We start from the raw sequence: 27,329 nt of genomic DNA, 5'->3' as shown, positions 1-27,329 counted from the left end.
ATTCTGCTTATATTTACATCTAACACAATTTCCCAACTCATATGGAAACAGGGTTTGTATATATATATATATATATATATATATATATATATATATATATATATATATATATATATATATATATATATATATATATATATATATATATATATTTATATATATATATATATATATATATATATATATATATATATATATATATATATACATGCAGATTAATCACACAGTTTTTGTTTTCCGCTTATGGAACTGTTACAAAGTTGTGATGGAATAAATGACGCACAACAAACATTTGGAAAATGTTCCTGGATGCCATTCGGACAGTTGTATCGCATGTTTCCAAATATTAGATACTTTATTGATTCAGGATTTAATATTGGGGTCTTTTTTGAGTTAACTGAAATTTTGCAAGGGAGTGGTTGCAATGAATCACTTACCTGTGATTAATAAATAATCCGAATTTGAGTGTAATTAAAAACCGTTTGCATTTTACACTCAGGTTGAATATTTTTTATAACACTCACATGCATAACAATTTAAAAATACACAAATGTTAAAATATAAACGTATATAAAATGTAAAAAAAATGTTATATGAAAATGTTAAATATATAGATGTTAAAAAATGAATATAAAAATGTTATATACACTACCGTTCAAAAGTTTGGGGTCACATTGAGATGTCCTTATTTTTGAAGGAAAAGCACTGTACTTTTCAATGAAGATAACTTTAAACAAGTCTTAACTTTAAAGAAATACACTCTATACATTGCTAATGTGGTAAATGACTATTCTAGCTGCAAATGTCTGGTTTTTGGTGCAATATCTACATAGGTGTATAGAGGCCCATTTCCAGCAACTATCACTCCAGTGTTCTAATGGTACAATGTGTTTGCTCATTGGCTCAGAAGGCTAATTGATGATTAGAAAACCCTTGTGCAATCATGCTCACACATCTGAAAACAGTTTAGCTCGTTACAGAAGCTACAAAACTGACCTTCCTTTGAGCAGATTGAGTTTCTGGAGCATCACATTTGTGGGGTCAATTAAACGCTCAAAATGGCCAGAAAAAGAGAACTTTCATCTGAAACTCGACAGTCCATTCTTGTTCTTAGAAATGAAGGCTATTCCACAAAATTGTTTGGGTGACCCCAAACTTTTGAACGGTAGTGTATATACTGTATATATATATATGTTAAAAAGGAATATTAGTCAAATTAATCATATTAGATTAACTATGATTAATCATAGGTTATTGATTACTTGCTTGCATAACTAAACTTTGCTAAAGAAAAAAAATATTGTACACAAGTGCAATTTAGTTATCAGAATGTCATCCAGGGATAAGTTAAACTTGAATGCATGTAAAAAAAATGTTTTACCAATATTTGGTAACAGTTTTATCTGAAGTTTTAGCAGGCCATATTTAAGAGTGAAATTTGCCAGCGAGCACACCAGTCGGAGTCTCCTCGCTATACTGACGTACAGTCGTGCTCATAAGTTTACATTTATGATTTCTTGGCCATTCTTCAGAGAATATGAATGATAACACAAAAACCGTTCTTCCACTCATGCTTAATGGTTGTGTGAAGCTATTTATTGGCAAACAACTGTGTTTACTCTTTTTAAATCAAAATGACAAAAGAAAGTACCTAAATGACCCTGATCAAAAGTTTACATACCCCAGTGACTTTGATCTGATAACATGCACAAAAGTTGACACAAACAGGTTTGAATGGCTAATCAAGGTTCCAATCCTCACTTGTGACATGTTTGTTTGTAATTAATGTGTGTGTATAAAAGGTCAGTGAGTTTCTGGGCTTCTGATAGACCATTGCATCTTTCATCCAGTGCTGCACAGATGTTTATGGATTCTGAGTCATGGGGAAGGCAAAAAAATTGTCAAGGATCTGCGAGAAAAGGTAATTGAACTGCATAAACAGGAAAGGGATGTAAAAAGATATCCAAGGAATTGTGAATGCCAATCAGCAGTGTTGAAACGCTGATTAAGAGGAAAATGAGGGATTCAGGTAGACCAGCAAAGATTTCAGCCACAACTGCCAGGAAAATTGTTCGAGGTGCAAAGAAAAATCCACAAATAACTTCAGCTGAAATATAGGACTCTCTGAAAAATTGTGGCGTGGCTGTTTGAAGATACACAATAAGAAGGCACTTAAAGAAAAATTGGCTGCATGGTCGAGTCGCCAGAAGAAAGCCATTTCTGAGCAAATTTCACAAAGTATCCTGCTTACATTACGCCAAACAGCACAGAGACAAGCCTCAAAACTTCTGGAACAAAGTAATTTGGAGTGATGGCTTTCTTCTGGCAACTCTACCATGCAGCCCATTTATCTTCAAGTGCCTCCTTATTGTGCATCTTGAAACAGCCACACCACAATTTTTCAGAGAGTCCTGTATTACAGCTGAAGTTATTTGTGGATTTTTCTTTGCACCTCGAACAATTTTCCTGGCAGTTGTGGCTGAAATCTTTGCTGGTCTACCTGAATCCCTCATTTTCCACTTCTTAATCAGCGTTTGAACACTGCTGATTGGCATTCTCAATTCCTTGGATATCTTTTTATACCCCTTTCCTGTTTTATGCAGTTCAATGACCTTTTCTCGCAGATCCTTTGACAATTATTTTGCCTTCCCCATGACTCAGAATCCAGAAACATCTGTGCAGCACTGGATGGAAGATGCAAGTCTGTCAGAAGCCCAGAAACTCACTGACCTTTTATACACACACTTTAATTACAAACAGGTCACAGGTGAGGATTGGAACCTTGATTAGCCATTCAAACCTGTTTGTGTCAACTTCTGTGCATGTTATAAGATCAAAGTCACTGGGGTATGTAAACTTTTGTTTAGGGTCATTTGGGTACTTTCTTTTGTCATTTTGATTTAAAAAGAGTAAACAGTTGTTTGCCAATAAATAGCTTCACACAACCATTAAGCATGAGTGGAAGAAAGGTTTTTGTGTTATCATTCATATTCTCTGAAGAATGGCCAAGAAATCATAAATTCTCCCAGGGTATGTAAACTTATGAGCACAACTGGAAGTATTGATCTGATCACTGACCGTACAGCTGTTAAAATAAAAAAAGCTTGTACGGTCAAAATAAATTGCATGATTAATGCGATAATTCTGTGTGATTAATCATGAGTTAAAGTGTTAATTTTGACAATAATTAAAACATATGTAAAATTTAAAAAAAAAAATATATATATATAAAAAAATAAAAAAATTCATGATTCAACCTGCATCCCCAGTTTATAAACATTTAGTACATAGTTGTAACAAACAACCCGAATAGGTCAACACATTTTAAATTGTCATTATTTTTTAAATTAAAAATAGGCAATATATTGAAACTTAAATGTAATTATGGGCTATACCAATTATCACAAAATTGGATGTACTTTTGAGGACAAGGACGTGCAGAACATTTAACATTTAATCAAGATTGGTTGAAAAAAATTAGCGGCCATTAATGGTTTCCTATAGTCTGGATGCCCATTAGTGGATTTTCTACAGCAAATCCGGATGAGAGTAAAAACCCGTTTGAAAAAAAAAAAGGGAGAAGTGTAAAAAACTAAAAAGGAAAACCTTTAATTAAGCAAGCTCACAGTTACAGGGTATTATGTGGATTTCAGGGGCTTACAATGGTGCTAAAAAGGATGACTTGTGATTGAAAGACTTTCGAAAATAACTTTCCTCTTGGGTCCGAGGTGTACCTGGCTTTGGCCTCGGGTGGGGAAATGAAACAAAATAACTGACGCAGTGATGACACAAAAAGACAACAATAACTTGAACAAAAGTATTTTTTAGACATGTACCACATGACGTATAAGGAAACTATAACATGTGAAGATAAAGCCCTCTCGGTCATGCAGTACCCACCCCCACCCCAACCCCCATTTACACACCACACTGCTTACCCATGCATTTGACTTCTACACTACTACACCTTCACTTTTTCCAAAATATTAATGAAAATAATTATAACAAGTCTCACACACACACATACATACACACACACACACTCACACTTTCAAAACCACTCAAGAGATTGGAGCCAAAGTGGAGGAGGAGAACCAAAGTGGAAATTTACTAAAAAAAATAAAATAAAAAAGACCTGACGTGTGAAGTAAATGAGGGACTGCTGCGGTGATAGCATGAAGGTAACATGGACAAGAGTGGTTACCCATAATGTCCCCATCCATCAAGTGAAATGACACTACATATCCTCCACCCACTATTCCTTCAATGCAGTTAATCCACATACACACACACATTCTTCCAGGACTCTGGGCAATCACTGCACAGCTTGTTCATTGGCAGTGCTACTCGAGTCCTGAGGCTTCATCACATCGGGGAGTTCAGGGGGGCTGGAGAAGGCCTCGATGTGCAGCTGCTCAAACATCTCATCTGGAAGGGAGAGGAGACCCGGTAAAAGTTCTGATATATATCAGGAGCCCTCACTGCAAAAAGACAAGTCAAAGACCCACTATATTGTTCATTGATGTCGAAGCTCCGACTTGTCTACATGCATTATTACCAAACCCACTCGGCATCCATTCCTCACATCTGCAGTCCCACCAAGGTATCTCATTGTTCCCATTGGGTTGAGTTTGTGGGATCAGATCCAAGGATGTCGTTGTGGTTTGTGAAGCCCTTTGAGGCATTTGTATTTAAGGGCTGTATAAATAAACTTTCATTGATTGATCGATTGATTGAAATATGACCGGACTACCATGCAGGTTTTAAGCTAACGGCTGCAAGAAGACTAGTCATAGATCCTCGATATGACAGGTGTGCTCTGCTGTTTTCAAGGAGCTACCGCGAAAAGGCAAGTCAAAGATCATTGATATGACAGGAATGCTCTGTTGTTTTTTTAAGGACCTACTTCTAAAATGCAAAGTCAAAACCTTTTTGAAGATGCGGACCGGTCAACGCTTGAAAATTTGTCCCACGGACCGGGGGAGGGGGGTCTGTCATAAAGAAATACAATCATATGTGCTTATCCCTGCAGACTGTATTGATCTATATTGATATATAATGTAGGAACCAGAAATATTAATAACAGAAAGAAACAACCCTTTTGTGCAAATGAGTGTGAATTGAGTGTAAATGGGGGAGGGAGGTTTTTTGGGTTGGTGCACAAATTGTAAGTGTATCTTGTGTTTTTTATGTTGATTTAATTAAAAAAATAAAAAATGTTTTGTTTTTTTCTTGTGCGGCCCGTTACCAATCGATCCACGGACCAGTACCGGGCCGTGGCCCGGTGGTTGGGGACCACTGCTCTATAAGACGCTTGCTGTTTTTAAGAACCTTCTGCAAAATGAATCCTTTATTTGACTGAGGTGCTCTTTGGTTTTTCTGAACCCGTTACAAAAAGGCAAGTCAAAGATCCTGAAATGACAGGACCGCTTTGGTGCTGGGGGATCTGCTAAAAAAAGAAAGGCAAGTCAAACATCCTCTATATGCTCGGAGAGCACTGCTGTTTTTAAAGGCCTACTGAAATGATTTTTTTTTATTTAAATGGGAATAGCAGATCCATTCTATGTGTCATACTTGATCATTTCGTGATATTGCCATATTTTTGCTGAAAGGATTTAGTAGAGAAAATCGACGATAAAGTTGGCAACTTTTGCTCGCTGATAAAAAAAAAGCCTTGCCTGTACCGGAAGTAGCGTGACGTCACAGGAGGCAATATTCCTCACAATTTTCCTTTGTTTACAATGGAGCGAGAGAGATTCGGACCGATAAAGCGACGATTACCCCATTAATTTGAGCGAGGATGAAAGATTCGTAGATGAGGAACGTTACAGTGAAGGATTAGAGAGGCAGTGATGGACGTATCTTTTTTCGCTCTGACCGTAACTTAGGTACAAGCTGGCTCATTGGATTCCACACTCTCTCCTTTTTCTATTGTGGATCAGGAATTTGTATTTTAAACCACCTCGGATACTATATCCTCTTGAAAATGAGAGTCGAGCACGCGAAATGGACATTTAAAGTGACTTTTATCTCCACGACAATACATCGGTGACACACTTAGCTACTGAGCTAACGTGATAGCATCGTTCTCAAATGAGGATAGAAACAAAATAAATAAATCCCTGACTGGAAGGATAGACAGAAGATCAACAATACTATTAAACCATGTACATGTAACTACACGGTTAAAAATTCTCAGCCTGGTAAGGCTTAACAATGCTGTTGCTAACGACGCTAAGGCTAATTTAGCAACTTAGCAACCGGTGTTGTGCCTGAAACCTCACAGAACTATGATAAAAACATTAGCGCTCCACCTACGCCAGCCAGCCCTCATCTTCCCATCAACAGCCGTGCTCACCTGCATTCCATTGATCGACGGCGCGACGAAGGACTTCATCCGTGGGTTTGGCGGCAAGCATCGGCTAGGCGTAGTAAGTAGTCCTTGTTGTGTTGCTGTAAGTATTGTACTTAGCCGCTAATACACCGATCGATCCCACCTACAACGTTCTTCTTTGCAGCCTCCATTGTTCATTAAACAAATTGCAAAAGATTCACCAACTCAGATGTCCAGAATACTGTGGAATTTTGTCGAAGAAAACAAGAGGTTTCTGTATCGGGTTCGACGGGGTACAACCACTTCCGTGGATTCTGTGATATCACGCGCATAAATCATATCCAAAGGAGTTTTTCAACCGGAAGTGTGGCGGGAATTTTAAAATTGCACTTTATAAGTTAACCCGGCCGTATTGGCATGTGTTTCAATGTTAAGATTTCATCATTGATATACAAACTATCAGACTGCGTGGTCGGTAGTAGTGGGTTTCAGTAGGCCTTTAAGGGCCTTGTGCATAAAGGCAAGTCAAAGATCATTGATATGACATAAGTGCTCTACTGTTTTTAAGGACCTACTGCAAAAAGGCAATTCAAAGATTCTCTAAATCAAAAGTTCTTAACCTTTTCGACCTCTGGGCCCAACTTTTCCACTACAGAGGGCCCTGGGACCTAATCAAATGTTAATACTGAATTAGTAATAATAATAATATATATATTTATGCATCACAACTGAGTACTGCTGCGATCCATACAGACCACAGCTGAGAAAGATATTTTTTGGCGGCCCTCTAGGGGGTGCTCGCAGCCCAATAGCGGGCCCCGGCCCTATGGTTAAGAAACTCTGCTCTATATGAAAGGCCTGTTATACTGTTTTCAAGGGCCTTCTGCTAAAAAAGGCAAGTCAAAGTTTCTCTAAACGACAGAACATTATGCTGTTTTAAGAACAGACTACAAAAGGGAAGTCAAAGATGCTGAATATGACAGGAGCACTCTGCAGTTGTAAGGACCCACTGCAAAAAGGAGTGCACTGCTGTTTAGAGACCTAAACTACAAGAGCACTTCTTCTTTAAACCCAGTTTTAAAAGACAAGCCAAAGATCCTTTATGTGACATGAGAAGTTTACTGTTTTAAAAGGACGCAGTATAAAAACATTTGTCAAAGAGCTGAAGGTCTTGTCACAAGGCCTCAGCGTGCTTCACCACACAACATACAGATCCACAAGCAAGACTAGATTAACTTTGCCCTATTTACGCTTTTTCTTTGGGTGTTTTGTTTGGTGACAATAACTTAATATACAGACTTAAGTTATGACATCCCTTATCAGGCATGTAAGGCAGAATTTTTAGCACATAACTTTTTTTACATTTGCGTGGCAAGCAATTTTTAAATTTGCTTAACGCTTTTATCATATAAAGCTAAAACTCAAGTGTTATTGTTATTAATAAATACCAACTTTTTTTCTTCATACATGTATTTCACTTAAAGGCCTACTGAAATGATTTTTTTTTATTTAAACGGGAATAGCAGATCCATTCTATGTGTCATACTTGATCATTTTGCGATATTGCCATATTTTTGCTGAAAGGATTTAGTAGAGAAAATCGACGATAAAGTTTGCAACTTTTGCTCGCTGATAAAAAAAACCTTGCCCCTACCGAAAGTAGCGTGACGTCACAAGCGGTAGTGCTGCTCACAATTCCCCGTTGTTTACAATGGAGCGAGAGATATTAGGACCGAGAAAGTGACGATTACCCCATTAATTTGAGCGAGGATGAAAGATTCGTGGATGAGGAACTAACGTGATAGCATCTGTCTCAAATGCAGATAGAAACAAAATAAATAAATCCCTGACTGGAAGGATAGACAGAAGATCAACAATACTACCGGTACTATCAGGCGACACCGAACCAAACACTGGACATGTAAATACACGGTTAATGTGTATTCGACGCCTGTCGAAGCCCAGCAATGCTGTTGCTAACGACGCTAACCTAACAACGGGACCTCGTCAGAGCTATGATAAAAACATTAGCGCTCCACCTACGCCAGCCAGCCCTCCTCTGCTCATCAACACCCGTGCTCACCTGCGTTCCAGCGATCGACGATGCGGTCGGCGGCCCGGAGACGTAGGAAGTCAAGGTGAGTTTGCCGCTAGCGCGTCTGCTATCCAAGTCAAAGTCCTCCTTGTTGTGTTGCTACAGCCAGCCGCATACACCGATCCCACCTACAACGTTCTTCTTTGCAGCCTCCATTGTTCATTAAACAAATTGCAAAAGATTCACCAACACAGATGTCCAGAATACTGTGGAATTTTGTCGAAGAAAACAGAGCTCTGTGTATTGTGTCCAAAAGGGTCCAAACACTTCCGTGGACCTCGCGACGTCACGCGCATACGTCATCCTCCAAAGGCGTTTTGAACCGGAAGTTCCCCGGGAAATTTAAAATTGCACTTTATAAGTTAACCCGGCCGTATTGGCATGTGTTGCGATGTTAAGATTTCATCATTGATATATAAACTATCAGACTGCGTGGTCGGTAGTAGTGGGTTTCAGTAGGCCTTTAAGAATATATTTTCTGATAGTGACAGTTTGACTGTGGAACAGATTATTTTCATTTCAATTATTTACAATAGGTAGAATTGCTTAAAATATATATATTTTAAAAAAAACAGCATCACACATATTGACCGAAGGAGCCTCCACAACAGCGCAGGCTGCACCATTTTGCACCCAACAAGTTTGCTGCCTAAACAGGCTGCAGAAATGTAAACAAAGTAGACTGGAAGTCAGACACCCCCCCCTAACAAAAAAATTGCACATTTTCTTGTAAATACCACAACACACTATACAAAAAAAATCTATTTGTGGCGGTCCAAATTTTTTTGTGGCGGGTTGCTACAAATAAATGAATGTGTAGGAAACCCAGAGGCAAGTGAAAGTAAATGGAGTGAGATTCCCCAGACTGGTTAAGCTAACATGTCAGCATTCTCTCAACTTTTTGAGGGGTAGTTTGCAATCTCTACAAAATGTTTACTTGCCGTTGATTCGGAAAGCCAGACCAACTGTAGCTGGGGCCTGTGGTCTGGCGGTCTGGTTGGTAAATCCACTGTCACCCAGAGTTTTGCTGTCCTCTAGCAACTTGTCATCCTGTGAAACAACTGCTACATCAGCCACAGACTTCTTACAAATTCATTCTTTTCAGTTAACTCACTTTGTAGAGCCGCTGGTCCTCGGGCGGTCTCTTAAGAATTCCCTCGACAATACGCTTTAGTTCATAGACTGTGGTGGACTCCTTGGCATCTGTGAAGATTGTGGTCTTGTGACGCCGGATCATTAAGAACACATCCTGGAAGAAAAAGCAGAAGGGTGAAAGGCGACAGGATGGAATATTCATGGGGATAGAGCCATAATCTGGATGTAAAAGGAGGGATTAAGGAGGCCCTGGGACACAGATGGACATTTTGTGTCATCTAGTTTTTCATTTTCAAGCTATGTATATGCAAGGTGGTAATTTATTTTCAAAATTGAGCTCTTTAGATTATTATTAGTCGAAACAGGCAACACTGCACACAAACGTCCCATTAAAATGCATTTTTAAAATCCCACATTCATCTTCAACTGTTACAATTAAAGCTGCAGCTATCGATTATTTTAGTAATCAAGTAATCTAACGGTTTGTTTGATTATTCAAGTAATCGGATAAGAAAACTTTATTTTCAATCCGGGAAAATATTTGAAATAGGAATGTAATGATATGAAGATTTCACAGTTTCACAGTTATCGTGACCAAACTTATCACGGTTATCATTATTATAGTGGTATTGTTGAATGTGTACAAAAAGTACTTATAAACACACTGAAATCTTTTCAAAGTTTTTTTTTTTAGGTTAAGCCTAACCCTAAATAACAAATAAATTTACACACTATAAAAAAACAACACTAGTTTGCATGTTTTCTGTTTTTTTAATGATTCACTGATAGTGTTTTAGTCTTAGTATCACATCTGTTTTATGGCTAAGCCTTTATCATTTCAAATATTGGTTTGTACTGTAGCACTATAAGATTTATTTCAATGAAAAGTGCGTAGAAAATAAAATCTATTAATTATAATTTCCGGCAGTTGTTGTGGCATCCTACTCTGTCCAGCGGTCCTTGAACGCACCCGAAGAACACCTCATTCTTGTATTCTTCCAAGTATAGAACGATCGCTCTCTACTAAAAGAGCACAGCTTGTAGGTTTAAAGAGCAAAACTGAATATCTAAGTTGCTCAGGCAGAAATGTGTTCATAAAAGTAGTAACATAAGTTTAGATTGGGTTATGTCATTTCTTAATGGGGAAAGACGTTAATATCTCTTGTATTTATGTTAGCATTTAGGCTAGCATGCTGGCTCGAGTCAATCCGTGAGTTTGTCAAAGTGCAGTTATCATTCACGGTTTTTCGATGATTTTCATTTAAAATGGTAACACTAACCGTCAGGACTTTTACCGTGGTTATCATTATTACAGTTTATCTTTACAACATTTTCAGCTTACCATGACCTTCATTCTTTTCTTAATAAATGCAAATCATCAAAATTTAAATTGCACTTTTTACATGTGTGCAGTAATTAAAACCCCCCAAAAATCCGCGACTCAGATTGCGGCAAATAGGGCCGTCTTAACCTGAGAGAGGGCCCCGGGGCTAAAGGGGGATATGCTAATTAGTTAATGATCACATCTACTTTGCGACGGACGCATGCACATGTGTGCGAGTGTAATAGATCTGGGAGACTGCCTGTGCTTTTAGCTCAGTAGTAGTACACTGGCCTTACACACCAACAACCTGGGTTCACGCCCCGCTCGGAGCAGAAAGAAAAACAACGCAGCCGAGAGAGCTGAGCTGTTTGTGATTGACACCTATGAACACAAATCATTGCATTCCGCTGTCAAAATCGGGGGCCCCTGATTGGGTGGGGCCCCTGGGCTTGAGCCCAAGTCAGGGTTGCACGGCACCCACACACCAGCAGAGCGCTCTATTGCAGCAGGAAATTATGTCCAAGTATTTAAAATGCCAGGTTTCAATAATGTTTATTAATTACACTAGTTAAACAATTAATCAAAGCAATAGAATATAAATTAAAGCTTTTTTTATTTGAATGAATCGGTTAAACGTTGCAGCTAGGGCTGGACGATATGGCCTTTTTTTAATATCTCAATATTTTTAGGCCATATCGCGATACACGATATATATCGCGATATTTTGCCTTAGCCTTGAATGAACACTTGATGCATATAATCACAGCAGTATGATGATTCTATGTGTCTACATTAAAACATTCTTCTTCATACTGCATTAATATATGCTCATTTTAAACTTTCATGCAGAGATGGAAATCACAACTAAGTCAATTTACCAAAACTATATTTATTAAACAGTTATTAAGCAGTGGCACAAACATTCATGTCATTTCAAAACAGAACGTGCAAGATTGTCAGAGACATTTTAAAACAAGCTATAAGTGCACTTTTGTGCATGATGTCCTCAAGATGATAAATCAAAACAACACTAAATGAAAGTGCACTTTTTGTACAAAACGCCACTACAATAGTTTAAAACAAATAAAGTGCACTTTTGTGCATGATGTCACACAAGATATTTCAATAACTGTCAAATAAAAATTAACTGCATAATAGGAAATCAAATTGTGTACGTCCTTCGCTTTGTGGTAGGTTCCTGCGGACGTTATCTCCTTATGTCATGGACTATTTTTTTCATACCGTGTTAATGTGGAAATGGTTGCCTCGGCATTTTGTTGGTGTGGCACCGAACGGAGATGTTGACGTGCAGAGTTTCAAGCACTCTTCATTCTCTAGCGGGTGACTTTTCAAATGATGCTACATATTACCAGTAATGCTACTTTTTGTAGCAACGCTTTCGCCCCAAATTGACAAATTACGGTTGTCTGTTTGACATATTCCCACTTGAAGCCAAACCACCGCCAGACCATGGACCCCGTGCTGTTTTTCTTAGGAATTAATTCTTCCTTCATTTGTTACCAGATTCGCAACTTCTTTCTCTCGTATTAGCCCTCGCACCACAGCTAACTTTAGCCATGCTGCTACCTCTCTGCTCAGCGAGGGCATATACGTATGTGACGTATGTAAGAAGGTGCGCTTGTTTATGTCTCTGTGAGAAGGAGAGCCTAGAAAGAGTGAGAAGAGCCTGTAGTGTAATGCCTACAGCTAAAAGCAACTGCGTGAGAACGTATACTCAAATATCACGATATAGTCATTTTCTATATCGCACAGAAACAAACCCGCGATATATCGAGTATATCGATATATCGCCCAGCCCTAGTTGCAGCCCTAGATAGAATGCATTAGGTTAAGATTTTACGTCTACTTTTTTCCATTCAAAGCGTGCAGTTAATTTCCAGTTCTGTTGCTACATTTTGCACATGTATCTGATCTTTTAATGTCCACGTGAACAGTTCAATTCTGTATTTTTTTCAAATCCGACCCATGTCTCTTTTTTAAGTAGATATAAACTGTATATGTATCTGACGGCAGTCTAAACATTCAGGTCATGTTTATCTGACCTATATGTCATCAAAAGGTGACAACACAATTATACACCAAAACAAACAGGAACAAATATAAATGCTGGACAAAGAATCCGAAAACACTCAGTGGCGAAAAGATGATGCTTTAAAAGTGATTAAAACAAAGAACATTGTCAGCCTGTTCCACCGCTCTGTCTCCTCATCCACACACTCCTAGGCACAGATGCCGCAACAAGAAAATACCATTGTTAAAATGATTGCCCTCTTTCCTAATCTCCTACATGAAAGAATAATGGTTGACACCGGTTGCACAAACTCTTTAAAGGCCCACTGAAACCCACTACTACCGACCACGCAGTCTGATAGTTTATATATCAATGATGAAATCTTAACATTGCAACACATGCCAATACGGCCGGGTTAACTTATAAAGTGCACTTTTAAATTTCCCGCGGAACTTCCGGTTGAAAACGTCTATGTATGATGACGTATGCGCGTGACGTCAATCGTTGAAACGGAAGTATTCGGACACCATTGTATCCAATACAAAAAGCTCGGTTTTCATCACAAAATTCCACAGTATTCTGGACATCTGTGTTGGTGAATCTTTTGCAATTTGTTTAATGAACAATGAAGACTTCAAAGAAGAAAGTTGTAGGTGGGATCGGTGTATTAGTGGCTGGCTGCAGCAACACAACCAGGAAGACTTTGACTTGGATAGCAGAAGCGCTATCCGACGCTAGCTGCCGACTGCATCGATGATCGGGTGAAGTCCTTCGTCGCTCCGTCGATCGCTGGAACGCAGGTGAGCACGGGTGTTGATGAGCAGATGAGGGCTGGCTGGCGTAGGTGGATAGCTAATGTTTTTAGCATAGCTCTGTGAGGTCCTGTTGCTAAGTTAGCTTCACTGGCGTCGTTAGCAACAGCATTGTTAAGCTTCGCCAGGCTGGAAAGCATTAACCGTGTATTTACAGGTCCATGGTTTAATAGTATTGTTGATTTTCTGTCTATCCTTCCAGTCAGGGGTTTATTTATTTTGTTTCTATCTGCAGTTAAGCCAGATGCTATCACGTTAGCTCCGTAGCTAAAGTGCTTCGCCGATGTATTGTCGTGGAGATAAAAGTCACTGTGAATATCCATTTTGCGTTCTCGACTCTCATTTTCAAGAGGATATAGTGTCCGAGGTGGTTTAAAATACAAATCCGTGATCCACAATAGAAAAAGGAGAGTGTGGAATCCAATGAGCCAGCTTGTACCTAAGTTACGGTCAGAGCGAAAAAAGATGCGTCCTGCACTGCACTCTAGTCCTTCACTCTCACGTTCCTCATCCACGAATCTTTCATCCTGGCTCAAATTAATGGGGTAATCGTCGCTTTCTCGGTCCGAATCGCTCTCGCTGCTGGTGTAAACAACGGGGAAATGTGAGGAGCCTTTCAACCTGTGACGTCACGCTACTTCTGGTACAGGCAAGGCTTTTTTTTTATCAGCGACCAAAAGTTGCGAACTTTATCGTCGATGTTCTCTACTAAATCCTTTCAGCAAAAATATGGCAATATCGCGAAGTGATCAAGTATGACACATAGAATGGATCTGCTATCCCCGTTTAAATAAAAAAATTCATTTCAGTAGGCCTTTAAAGGCCTACTGAAACCCACTACTACCGACCACGCAGTCTGATAGTTTATATATCAATGATGAAATCTTAACATTATAACACATGCCAATACGGCCGGGTTAACTTATAAAGTGACATTTTAAATTTGCCGCTAAACTTCCGGTTCGAAACGCCTCTGAGGATGACGTATGCGCGTGACGTAGCCCGGGGAACACGGGTATGCCTTTCACATTGAAGCCAATACGAAAAAGCTCTGTTTTCATTTCATAATTCCACAGTATTCTGGACATCTGTGTTCGTGAATCTGTTGCAATCATGTTCATTGCATTATGGAGAAAGAAGCTGAGCAAGCAAAGAAGAAAGTTGTCGGTGCGAAATGGACGTATTTTTCGAACGTAGTCAGCAACAACAGTACACAGCCGGCGCTTCTTTGTTTACATTCCCGAAAGATGCAGTCAAGATGGAAGAACTCGGATAACAGAGACTCTAACCAGGAGGACTTTTGACTTCGATACACAGACGCCTGTAGAGAACTGGGACAACACAGACTTTTACCAGGATTACTTTGATTTGGATGACAAAGACGCAGACGTGCTACTGTGAGTATGCAGCTTTGGCTTCTAAACATTTGATCGCTTGACCGTATGTGCGCAACTTTTTTTTGCGTATGTACGTAACTTTTTTAAAATATATAAGCTTTATGAACCTTGGGTTAGGTGAACGGTCTTTTGGGCTGAGTGATTGTGTGTGTTGATCAGGTGTTTGAATTGTATTGGCGTGTTCTATGGAGCTAGGAGCTAGCATAGGAGCTAGGAGTTAGCATAACAAAGACTTAGGTGTTTTTATGCAGGATTAATTTGTGTCATATTAAATATAAGCCTGGTTGTGTTGTGGCTAATAGAGTAAATATATGTCTTGTGTTTATTTACTGTTTTAGTCATTCCCAGCTGAATACCAGGTACCGTGAGTATGCAGCCTTGGCTGCTAAACATTTGATAGCTTGACCGTACGTGCGCGTCACGTACGTAACTTTTTAAAAATATATGAGCTTTATGAACCTTGGGTTAGGTCAGGGGTCGGCAACCTTTACCACTCAAAGAGCCATTTTGGCAAGTTTCACACATTAAAGAAAGTAATGGGAGCCACAAAAAAAAAAATTTAATTTAAAATGAAAAACATCGCATACAAAGCTTACATGCTTTGTGCTATGTTAACCAGGGGTCTCCGACACACGCACCGGCACGCACTTTAATGTGGAAATTTGATGTTAGTGCAGCCCGCGAGTTTTGAATGAATGTCGCTTGATAGCGTCACACTTGCCAACCCTCTCATTTTTCCCGGGAGACTCCCGAATATCAGAGCGTGATGACACTGCATTTGGCGCCCTCTACAGTCTGCCCAATCAGTGTACCTGCTCGGCCACAAGTGGAATGTAGCTTTAGCTTGCTCACGTAAGAGACAGCAAGGCTACTAACTCAGCAGCCACACATCTTACACTGACGGTACCAATACCCAGAATCCCATGCAGCCCTAACTCTTCCGCTCAACCAACGCACGGAGAGGGGGGGGGGGTTGATGTGTGGGGGGATTTGGTGGTAGCGGGGGTGTATAATGTAGACCGGAAGAGTTAGGGCTGCATGGGATTCTGGGTAATGGTTGTGTTGTGTTTATGTTGTGTTACAGTGGGATGTTCTCCAGAAATGTGTTTTTCATTCTTTTTTGGTGTGGGTTCACAGTGTGGCGCATATTTGTAACGTAACAATGTTAAAGTTGTTTGATACGGCTACCGTCAGTGTAAGCTGTGTGGCTGATGAGTAAGTATGCTTTGCTGTCTCCCACGTGTGCAAGTAATAACAACATGCAACATGTGGCTGGACTGGCACGCTGCATGTAAATGCTATAGAGGACAATTACTGCAGTGCAATTAGGGCACGCCCTTTATATAGTAATTAGAGTGTAAATAGGATTATTTGTCCCTGGGAGTAGTCTATGAGAGACACTGACATCCATAAGTCTCCTGGGAAAATCAAGGGGGTCGGCATGTATGTAGCTGAGCCGCATCAGAGTGGTCAAGGAGCCGCATGCGGCTCCGGAGCCGCGGGTTGCCGACCCCTGGGTTAGGTGAACGGTCTTTTGGGCTGAGTGATTGTGTGTGTTGATCAGGTGTTTGAATTGTATTGGCGTGTTCTATGGAGCTAGGAGCTAGCATAGGAGCTAGGAGCTAGCATAACAAACACGCAGGTGTTTTTATGCAGGATTAATTTGTGGCATATTAAATATAAGCCTGGTTGTGTTGTGGCTAATAGAGTAAATATATGTCTTGTGTTTATTTACTGTTGTAGTCATTCCCAGCTGAATATCAGGTACCGTGGGTATGCAGCCTTGGCTGCTAAACATTTGATAGCTTGACCGTATGTGCGCGTCACGTACGTAACTTTTTAAAAATATATAAGCTTTATGAACCTTGGGTTAGGTGAACGGTCTTTTGGGCTGAGTGATTGTGTGTGTTGATCAGGTGTTTGAATTGTATTGGCGTGTTCTATGGAGCTAGGAGCTAGCAGAGGAGCTAGCATAACAAACACGTAGGTGTTTTTATGCAGGATAAATTTGTGGCATATTAAATATAAGCCTGGTTGTGTTGTGGCTAATAGAGTATATATATGTCTTGTGTTTATTTACTGTTGTAGTCATTCCCAGCTGAATATCAGGTCACCCCCGGCTCTCACAGCATCTTCCCTATCTGAATAGCTTCAACTCTAAGGCTGAAACGACGCGTCGACGTAGTCGACGTCATCGGTTACGTAAATACGTCGACGCCGTTTTTGTGCGTCGACGCGTCGCATAATGACGTCACACTACCGTCATGGCGAAGCGCAAAGCAGACGATCAAAGAAGACGATGCGAGCGGTGCGAGCGAGGGGGGAAAAGCATGCCAAAAGTGGTCAAAAGTGTGGGAGTATTTCAATAAACGGCCTAATAATGTTGTTGTATGCACACTGTGTCGAGCGGAAATGGCCTATCATAGCAGCACAACGGCTATGAACGAACATTTGAAAGAAAACCATCAACTAGTCAATCGTCCGCGCGAGCATACGTTGTCATCATTACACAAAAACATGAATGTGTCATTTGTATCTGCTAGGGGTGTAACGGTATGTGTTTTGTATTGAACCGTTTCGGTACGGGGGTGTACCGAACGAGTTTCTAAGCTAAAGTCTTAGCAAGCTGCTTTGCTCCGTCTGCCTCTGTCTCAGCACGCAGCATTGTCCCACCCACACAACCATCTGATTGGTACACACGCAGCATTGTCCCACCCACACAACCATCTGATTGGTACACACGAAGCATTATCAGCCAATCAGCAGTGCGTATTCAGAGCGCATGTAGTCAGCGCTTCAGCGTGGAGCAGATAGGTCAGGGGTGTCAAAGTCAAATGGACGGAGGGCCAAATAAAAAATTTAGCTACAAGCCGAGGGCCGGACTGTTCGAATGTTCATTGAAAAATTTTTAAATGACGCATATAGTCTAGTGAACCTAATTGAACCTACTGAAAACCTAACAAATATATTCCAATATGATCAGATAAATAAAGCAATATTTTCTTATGGCTCTGTCAGTAATCTTTAATTTTCAACAGACACAAAAGACAAATTTCCTTTATATAAAAATCCCCATAACATGAACATTAAATGAAAGAAACCGGTATTCAAGGCACCATCAGTAGCCTATATTTTCTATTTTAGCAAAAGTGGGCTAAATTTACTTCAAAGAAAAAAACAATAATAGCAATTTTCTATCATCCACTCAACTGAAATATTTTTAAAATATAATTAAATTGAAATACAATAAAATAAAGTGCAAAAATCTATAAATCAAAAACAACACTTTGTTTAAGGAGAAGTAACATGCAGTGAAAACAAATATTAAACTTTAACTTTTAAACTTGAATTGAGTAAAAACTCTAAATATGTGATTGCACAGTAATGTTCACATTAAACCCCCCTCCTCCCTCCGTGGGAGGGAGGCGAGTTGGGTGCCCGAAACCCCCCGCTGGTTTCGGCCCGCCCCTTGGCGCGCGTGGCACGGCGGGCTCCGCGACCCGACGGCTGGCCCTCGTGGCTTGACGGCGGGCGCGTCCCGACGGGCCGCGCGTAGGGGTCAAACGCAGAAGTCTCAGGGCCTCGTGGTGAGGGGGTGGCCTGCGGGTTTCGGCCCGCTTGACCCCCCCGCTCCGCTTGGCGCGCGCGGCACATGACGGGTTCCGCCACCGACGCTCGGGCTGCAGCCCGACGGTGGTGCGGGCCCGGCGGTGACGCGCGGTTTGGGGAAACAAAGCAGAAGTCTCAGGGCCTCGGGGCCGGGTTTCGGCCCGCCCCCTTGGCGCGCGTGGCACGGCGGGCTCCGCGACTGACGGCCGGGCTGCAGCCCTTCGGCCGGCAGGCGCGTCCCGGCGGGCCGCTCGCCCCCTTTCGGAACCTTGGACCGGCATCCGCTTGGTGCGTGTAAAAGATCTGCGGTCTGCGGGCCGGTTCTAATAATAAATCAAGATCATCCCAAGGGCCGTAAAAAACCTTCTCGCGGGCCGGATATGGCCCGCGGGCCTTGACTCTGACATATGTGAGATAGGTGTTTAGCAGGTGAGCATCAGGCAGCGGACTCTCCCCAAATGATAATAAACACCTCCCAGTCAACTACTAGTAACATCACTATGAGCCCGTTGACCTTCTAGAAACTTAAACTGCAGCTCAGCTCACTCGCAGTCCTGGCTTGAGGTGAAGGCTAATTAGCTCTCAGTTCCAGCCACATCGACCCCTTCTGAGCGCCTATTTTCAGCTGCTGGGAATATTGTAAATAAGAAAAGAACCAAAGCATGTAGACATGCTAACCTTTCTTCATTACAACTGTTAGACACTCACTGGAATGAGTAGAATTGGTTATTGTGTACTGTGTTGGACTGGATGTTTATTTTGCACATTTTAAAAGCAATACTTAATGTTTACAGTGCTCCAGAATATTTAGATTGGCACTTTTTTGTATTGGATGTTTATCTTTATTTTTGCACATTTTAGCAAATAAGCAATACTTTCACTTTTGTTGAAATGTTTACACTGTTGTTACAGAATATTTCGTTTTGCACTTTTTTGTATTGGATGTTTATCTTTATTTTTGCACATTTTAAAGCAAAATAAGCAATACTTTTACTTTTGAAATGCTTATACTATTGCAGAATATTAAGATTTGCACTGGATGTTGACTCTTATATTTGCACATTAAAAAGCAAATAAGCTACTTTTAATTTTGTTGAATTTTAAAAGTTTTAAATGTTTACATTGTTACAGAATATTTAGTCATGTTGTTGTCAATGTTGACTGGGTGGCCATACTTCTTTTTTTTTGTAAATAAAAGCCATGCCTTTTGAAAAAACGGGCCTACATTTATTTTTTCATCTTCATTTTGAATAAAAAAATAATCGGTAAAAGGAAAAATAATCTATAGATTAATCGAAAAAAATAATCTATAGATTAACCGATTAATCGAAAAAATAATCTATAGATTAATCGATAGAAAAATAATCGTTAGCTGCAGCCTTATTCAACTCCCCACTAGTCCTTCACTTGCACTTTACTCATCCACAAATCTTTCATCCTCGCTCATATTAATGGGGAAATTGTCGCTTTCTCGGTCCGAATCTCTCTCACTTCATGCGGCCATCATTGTAAACAATAGGGAACTTTGCGTATATGTTCAACTGACTACGTCACGCTACTTCCGGTAGGGGCAAGCCTTTTTTTAATCAGATACCAAAAGTTGCAATCTTTATCGTCGTTGTTCTATACTAAATCCTTTCAGCAAAAATATGGCAATATCGCGAAATGATCAAGTATGACACATAGAATAGATCTGCTATCCCCGTTTAAATAAAAAAAATTCATTTCAGTAGGCCTTTAAAGTTGCCATAAATGTGCAAGGACTGACTCCAACAGGAATCGGGGCCATGTTGGGGCCCCGCGTGCGACACCATTTTCATGCACATGTGTACAGGTTTTACGGATGTATTTATTTCACATTAGACATATGTAGAAGTAACATAGTTTTTCGTAAACCACATCAAAAGATTGGATTGAACAAAAATATGAATTGGGCCTCAAACACTGCAGTGTGAACATAGTCTAAGTCGGGGGCCAGAAACCTGCGGCTCTAGAAGCGCCTCCCTAGTGGCTCCCTGGACTTCTTTCAGAGATGTATGAAAATGGAAAAAGATGAAGAAAAAAATGTATTTTTGGTTTTAATACATTTTATGTAGAACAAACATGACACATACCTTGCTAATTTACACTTTTCAACCGATTCAAACAATTCCACCTTCAACATATTCCACTCCTCCTGGACATCCAAACTATTATTTTTCCAAGTTAAAATAAATTCCAGGAATTCCTAGAATTCCCGTTTTTTTCAAACCCTTTTTTGAACCGTTTTTCAACCCACTTCAACCGTTCCACCGTCAAATAATTTCTCTTAATCAGGACAAAAACAAAGTTGTTTTTTGAACTGGAAAAATTCCTGTTTTCACGAAATTCCGCAATACCATTTCTCATTTAAAAATGTTACTACTTCAGCAGTTCTCAACCAGTTTGAAAAATTCCAACACCAACCATTCAGAACATTTAATTTTTTAGCATTTTCAAAAAAATTCCCACTTTTCCCGAAAAATTTCCATGAAATTCCCTTTGAAAAGAATGGGACATTTTTCAAAGTTCTACAACTCCCACATTTTTTATCCGATTCAAACCGTTCCAACTTCAAAATAATCAGCCTGTCCAGGAATTGCTTGCTCCATTTCAACAATTATTAAAAAAATTCCCGGATTTCATAGAATTCCCAGTTTTTGAGGACATTTTCCCCATTCAAAATGAATGATCAATTTTTCAAACTTCCACTATTCCCAAATTTTTCAACCGATACAAACCATTCCACCTTCAATTCATCCTGGAAATTCAATTTTCCACGTTCAACAAATTTCTAGGAATTTCTGTTTTTTTCTAATCTTATTTCCAACCTTTTTAGTGCGATGACTCCTTCCACATTTTTCAACCCATTTCAGCCGTTCCACTGTCAAAACATTCCTCTTAGTCAGGACACACAACCAAGTTGGTTTAAGAACTTGAAAAATTCCCGGTTTTCCCAAAATTCCGTAATACAATTTTTTCTATTAAAAAACTGTTAGTACGTCAACATTTCATGACCGATTTAAACAATTCCAACACCAACCAATTCAGCTCATTCAGGAAATTCATGCTCCTAATAATTTTTTTTTTTAAATCCCTCTTTTCCCAAAATTCCCAAATTTCTAGGAAGTTCCCATTGAAATGAGTAGGACATTTTTCCAAATTCCACAATTCCCACATTTTTCAACCTATTCAAACCATTCCAACATCAACACATTCCACTCATCCTAGACATTCAAACTAACACTTTCCCAAGTTCTAAACCAAATTCCGGTTTTCCTAGAAATTCACGAATTCCTGAAATTCTGTAACACTATTATACATTTCTTCATCGATTCAAACATTCCAAAACTAACCAATTCAGCTAATTTAGGACATTCAGTCTATTTAACACTTTCAAGTAATTTCCGCTTTTTCTGAAATTCCCAAATTACCATGAAGGTCCCATTGAAATGAGTAGAAAATTTTTCGGTGGCCACGGATGAAGCGCTGGCTGTTCAAAGTCCGGACCCGGGATGGACAGCTCGTCTGTGCATCGGTTGGGGACGTCTCTGCGCTGCTGATCTGTCTACACTCGGGATGGTCTCCTGCTGGCCCCACTATGGACTGGACTCTCACTATTATGTTAGATCCACTATGGACTGGACTCTGGGGGGGGTCCCCAAATCTGCAGTCCCCTCCAAGGTTTCTCATTGTACCATTGGGTTGAGTTTTTCCTTGCCCTGATGTGGGATCTGAGCCGAGGATGTCGTTGTGGCTTGTGCAGCCCTTTGAGACACTCGTTATTTAGGGCTATATACCGTATTTTCCACACTATAAGGCGCACCTAAAAACCTCCAATTTTGTCAAAAGCTGACAGTGTGCCTTATAATCCGGTGCGCCTTATATATGGACAAATATTTAGCCACAACAAACTTCATTTTCATAAAGTTTAGGTCTCGCAACTACGGTAAACAGCCGCCATCTTTTTTAAGCAGCTGCCCCCGTAGAAGAAGAAGAAGAAGCGCGCGGTGCATGCTGGGATATATGACGTTTCATTTCCATTTGTGTGTTTATGTAAAGATCCTAAAATGGCTCCTATTAAGTGTGTTGTCTGTCTAACTATAAATAATGCAGACGAGGCGTGTTGGCTGAGTTTTCAACGTTTAGTCACAGCGTGCTCATAACCACATTCTAACTGCCGGCATGACGACATACAACAACGCTTCTCAGGGCTACCGCGCATGCTCGTCACTCACGTTGCATGCTGGGTAGTGTAGTTGTTATATTCGCTAGCTCATAACATCACATTAAGAGACACGCTTACGCACTTAATTCAATACTCGCCGTCATTCCGGGTGGATTGACAAAAGAACTCCAGCCGCTAGATTTTGGTGTCAACAGGGCATTCGAAGCTAGACTGCTAACTGCGTGGGAACAGTGGATGACAGAAGGCGAACACACGTTCACCAAGACGGAGACAGCGCCGGACGACATACGCCACTATCTGCCAGTGGATCGTAAATGCCTGGGCTGATTCAGTGTCAACTGTGGTCCGAGCTTTCAGGAAGGCAGGAATTGTCACTGAATTGCTAGACAACAGCAGCGACACTGACTCCATTAATGACGACTTCGACGAGACGGAGCCGGCCATTTTGGATGCCGTATTCGCTCAACTGTTTAATTCGGACACTGAAGAAGAAGAATTCGAGGGATTCGTGGATGAGGAATAACTTCATAAAGTGAGCTTTACATGTTTATTTTGTGTGTTGTGTTGTGTGACATTAACGTTTGAGCAACGTTGAGTTATTGATATATTGTTATTGCTCTGCACTATTTCCAGTGTTACTATATTGTGATTGCACTAACGTTCGATTTACCGTAATACGAGTAAATGAGCTGTTTATTCATTTTGGGAGTGAACAGAGTTGTCAGAACGCTGGTTTGTAATCTATTAATAAAGTTTGACTGACCTATCTGACTGTTTTGTTGACATTCCCTTTAGCACAGTTCCATCTAATGAATGCATAGGTGCGCCTTATATATGAACAAAGTTTTGAAATATGCCATTCATTGAAGGTGCGCCTTATAATCCGGTGCGCCTTATAGTGCGGAAAATATGGTAAGTAATAGAGATGCGCGGTTTGCGGACACAACTGCGGAGTCCGCGGATAATCCGCGGGTCGGGCGGATGCATGACGAAAAAAATAGATTTTAAATAGATTCGGGCGGGTGGCGGTTGAACCAATTCGGAAATGTACACTACCGTTCAAAAGTTTGGGGTCACCCAAACAACTTTGTGGAATAGCCTTCATTTCTAAGAACAAGAAAAGACTGTCGAGTTTTTTTTCTGGCCATTTTGAGCGTTTAATTGACCCCACAAATGTGATGCTCCAGAAACTCAATCTGCTCAAAGGAAGGTCAGTTTTGTAGCGTCTGTAACGAGCTAAACTGTTTTCAGATGTGTGAACATGATTGCACAAGGGTTTTCCAATCATCAATTAGCCTTCTGAGCCAATGAGCAAACACATTGTACCATTAGAACACTGGAGTGATAGTTGCTGGAAATGGGCCTCTATACACCTATGTAGATATTGCACCAAAAACCAGACATTTGCAGCTAGAATAGTCATTTACCACATTAGCAATGTATAGTGTATTTCTTTAAAGTTAAGACTAGTTTAAAGTTATCTTCATTGAAAAGTACAGTGCTTTTCCTTCAAAAATAAGGACATTTCAATGTGACCCCAAACTTTTGAACGGTAGTGTATATACATAGTTAAATGTTGTTACCCACATACGAAAAACGAGCAGCGCTCTTTGAAACAGGCAATTCATCAGGCACTGCTGCAGCTGTCACGCCAAATTTCTTCCCCCTACAAAAGCCTTCCCCCCATTTACTTCCGGGGCTGCGTCCAATAAAGTCATAAAGTTGCCGGGGGTCCTTAACCCGCACGTGACTGTCCTGTTTCGCGCCTGTACAAAAAAAAACAATCGATTTCTACAGATTCCAGCAGCTGTCAAAGACGAAGTATCCTTCCAGCGACGGGTAGTCAAAGCTGAAGTGCTATCGATCGCTGTCAATGACGTAAGAGGAAACATGACCACGGAAGTAAATGGGGGGGGGGGGGGGGGGGGGTTTGTAGGGGGAAGAAATTTGGCGTCACACAGCACACCACAACACAACACAACAGAAGAAGAAAAAAATAAAAAGATGGCAACGCCGGCAGCAAACGTGGTACGCGACAAACTAAAAAAGGGAATACTAAAGACCAGGGGAAAAAAATAACAATAATAGTCAACACTTTCTTAATGGAAATGACAATAATATTATAATAATGATAAATAATATTATCACGCATTAATATCTCTTAGCCTCTAATGCGTGGCCAAGAGATATTAATGCGTGGCACGCATTGAATGTCTCTGCTGCATTGGATCAGTCTCCTTACTTTAACAGGAATGCCTTGCATTGTCTATATAAGATATATAACAACGGGTGGGTGGCGGTGGCGGGCGGTTGTGGTTTTGATAAAATGTTAGTTCGGGTGGATGGCGGGTGGATGACGACTTTTGTGATGCGGTTGCGGATTAAATAATTGCCTATCCGCGCATCTCTAGTAAGTAAACATTGATTGATGATTGATTGATTCTATTTCAACTTTCAAACCATTTCTAAATTTCACTAGTATTTCAGTTTAGCGTAAGCTTTTCAATATTTTAACATTCAAACCATTTCTACATTCAAACTATTCTTACCTTCATACTAAATTCTATCAGCATTTCAGTTCAACTTCAGCATTGGAGCGTTCACACGCAGTTCCTTCAGGAATTGCCTCATCTACTTAAATAATTGAGGGTTCAATGTAGGGCTGGGCGATATATCGTTATACTCGATATATCGCGGGTTTGTCTCTGTGCGATATAGAAAATGACTATATCGTGATATTCGAGTATACGTTCTTACACAGTTGCTTTAAGCTACAGGCATTACACTACAGGCGTTTCTCCCTCATTCTTGTCTCTCCTTCTCACAGAGTCTTAAACAAGCGCACCTTGTTACATACGTCATGCGTGCAACGTCACACGCCCTCCCCGAGCAGAGAGGTAGCTACATGGGTAACATTAGCTGTGATGCTAACGGTGCGTTGCGAGTGGTAATACGAGAGAAAGAAGGTGTGAATCTGGTAACAAAAGGAGGAAGAATTAATTCCCAAGAAAAACAGCACGGGCTTCAAGCGGGAATATGTTGAACAATTATGCGACAAAAGCGTTGCTGCAAAAAGTAGCAGCACTGCTAATTTGTAGCATCATTTGAAAAGTCACTCGCTACAGAATGAAGAGTGCTTGAAACTGCATGTCAACATCTTCATTCAGTGCCACACCCACAAAGTGCCGAAGCAACAATTTCCACATCGACACCGTATGAAAAAAAAATCAACAACAGAAGTAGATAACGTCCGCAGGAACCTACCACAGAACGAAGGACATATACTATTTGATTTCCTATTATGCAGCTTATTTTTATTTGACAGTTTTTGAAATATCTTGTGTGACATCATGCACAAAAGTGCACTTTATTTGTTTTTTCAACTATTGTAGTGGCGTTCTGTACAAAAAGTGCACTTTTATTTAATGTTGTTTTGATATGTCATCTCAGTGACATCATGCACAAAAGTGCACTAATAGCTTGTTTTGAAAATGTCTCTGACAATCTTGCACTTTCTGTTTTGGAAATGACATGAATGTTTGTACCACTGCTTAATAACTGTTTAATAAATACAGTTTTGCTAAATTGACTTAGTTGTGATTTCCCTCTCTGCATGAAAGTTTAAAATGAGCATATATTAATGCAGTATGAACAAGAATGTTTTAATGTAGACATATAGAATCATCCTACTGGTGTGATTATATGCATCAAGTGTTCATTCAAGGCTAAGGCAAAAATATCGCGATATATATCGTGTATCGTGACATGGCCCAAAAATATTGAGATATTAATAAAAGGCCATATCGCCCAGACCTAGTTCAATGTGTAAGTTTTAAGTGTTTGCCTAAAATTATGTTTACAAATAAGGTTGTTGACTAGGTATGCAGAAGGTAGACTTTTTTCAGAGAATAAATAAGTAATGTGAATTAGGGCTGGGCGATATATCGATGTACTCGATATATCGCGGATTTGTCTCGGTGCGATATAGAAAATGACTATATCGTGATATTAGAGTATACGTTCTCCGGCAGTTGCTTTTAGCTGCGGGGCATTAAACTTAATGCGTTTCCCACTCTTTCCTGTCTCTCCTTCTCACAGACACTTAAAACAAGCGCACCTTCTTACATACGTCACATACTGTCACGTGAGCAACGTCACACGCTCCCGTGGAGCAGACAGCGACATGGTAACGTTAGCTGCGATGCTAACAGCTAACGGTGTAGTTTGAGTGGTAATACGAGAGAAAGAAGGTGCGAATCTGGTATCAAATGGAGGAATAATTAATTCCCAAGAAAAACAGCACGGGGTCCATCGTCTGGCGGTGGTTTGGCTTCTAGCGGGAATATGTCTTTACATGTCAACATCTCCGTTCGGTGCCACACCAACTAAATGCCGAAGCAACTATTTCCACATCAACACCGTAG

The 27,329-nt window shown here is 40.2% G+C and overlaps 1 protein-coding gene across 2 annotated transcripts in view; it reads right to left on the bottom strand.

Moving 5' to 3' along the window:
• Positions 1-3,583: 3,583 nt before the first annotated feature.
• The window catches only part of LOC133655496 (elongin-B-like), a 25,578-nt gene continuing 1,832 nt past the window's right edge, over positions 3,584-27,329 (bottom strand). For both annotated transcript variants that reach the window (XM_062055723.1, XM_062055722.1), the window contains exons 2-4: positions 9,544-9,678; positions 9,371-9,479; positions 3,584-4,428 (exon numbers count right to left, since the gene is read on the bottom strand). In XM_062055723.1, the coding sequence (XP_061911707.1) occupies positions 4,316-4,428; positions 9,371-9,479; positions 9,544-9,678 (357 nt within the window). In that variant the 3' untranslated portion in view covers positions 3,584-4,315. The remainder of the gene's footprint in view (positions 4,429-9,370; positions 9,480-9,543; positions 9,679-27,329) is intronic.

The sequence above is a fragment of the Entelurus aequoreus genome, linkage group LG08 (assembly GCF_033978785.1).
Source record: "Entelurus aequoreus isolate RoL-2023_Sb linkage group LG08, RoL_Eaeq_v1.1, whole genome shotgun sequence".
Lineage (NCBI taxonomy): Eukaryota > Metazoa > Chordata > Actinopteri > Syngnathiformes > Syngnathidae > Entelurus > Entelurus aequoreus.
This window is presented reverse-complemented; position numbering and strand designations above follow the sequence as displayed.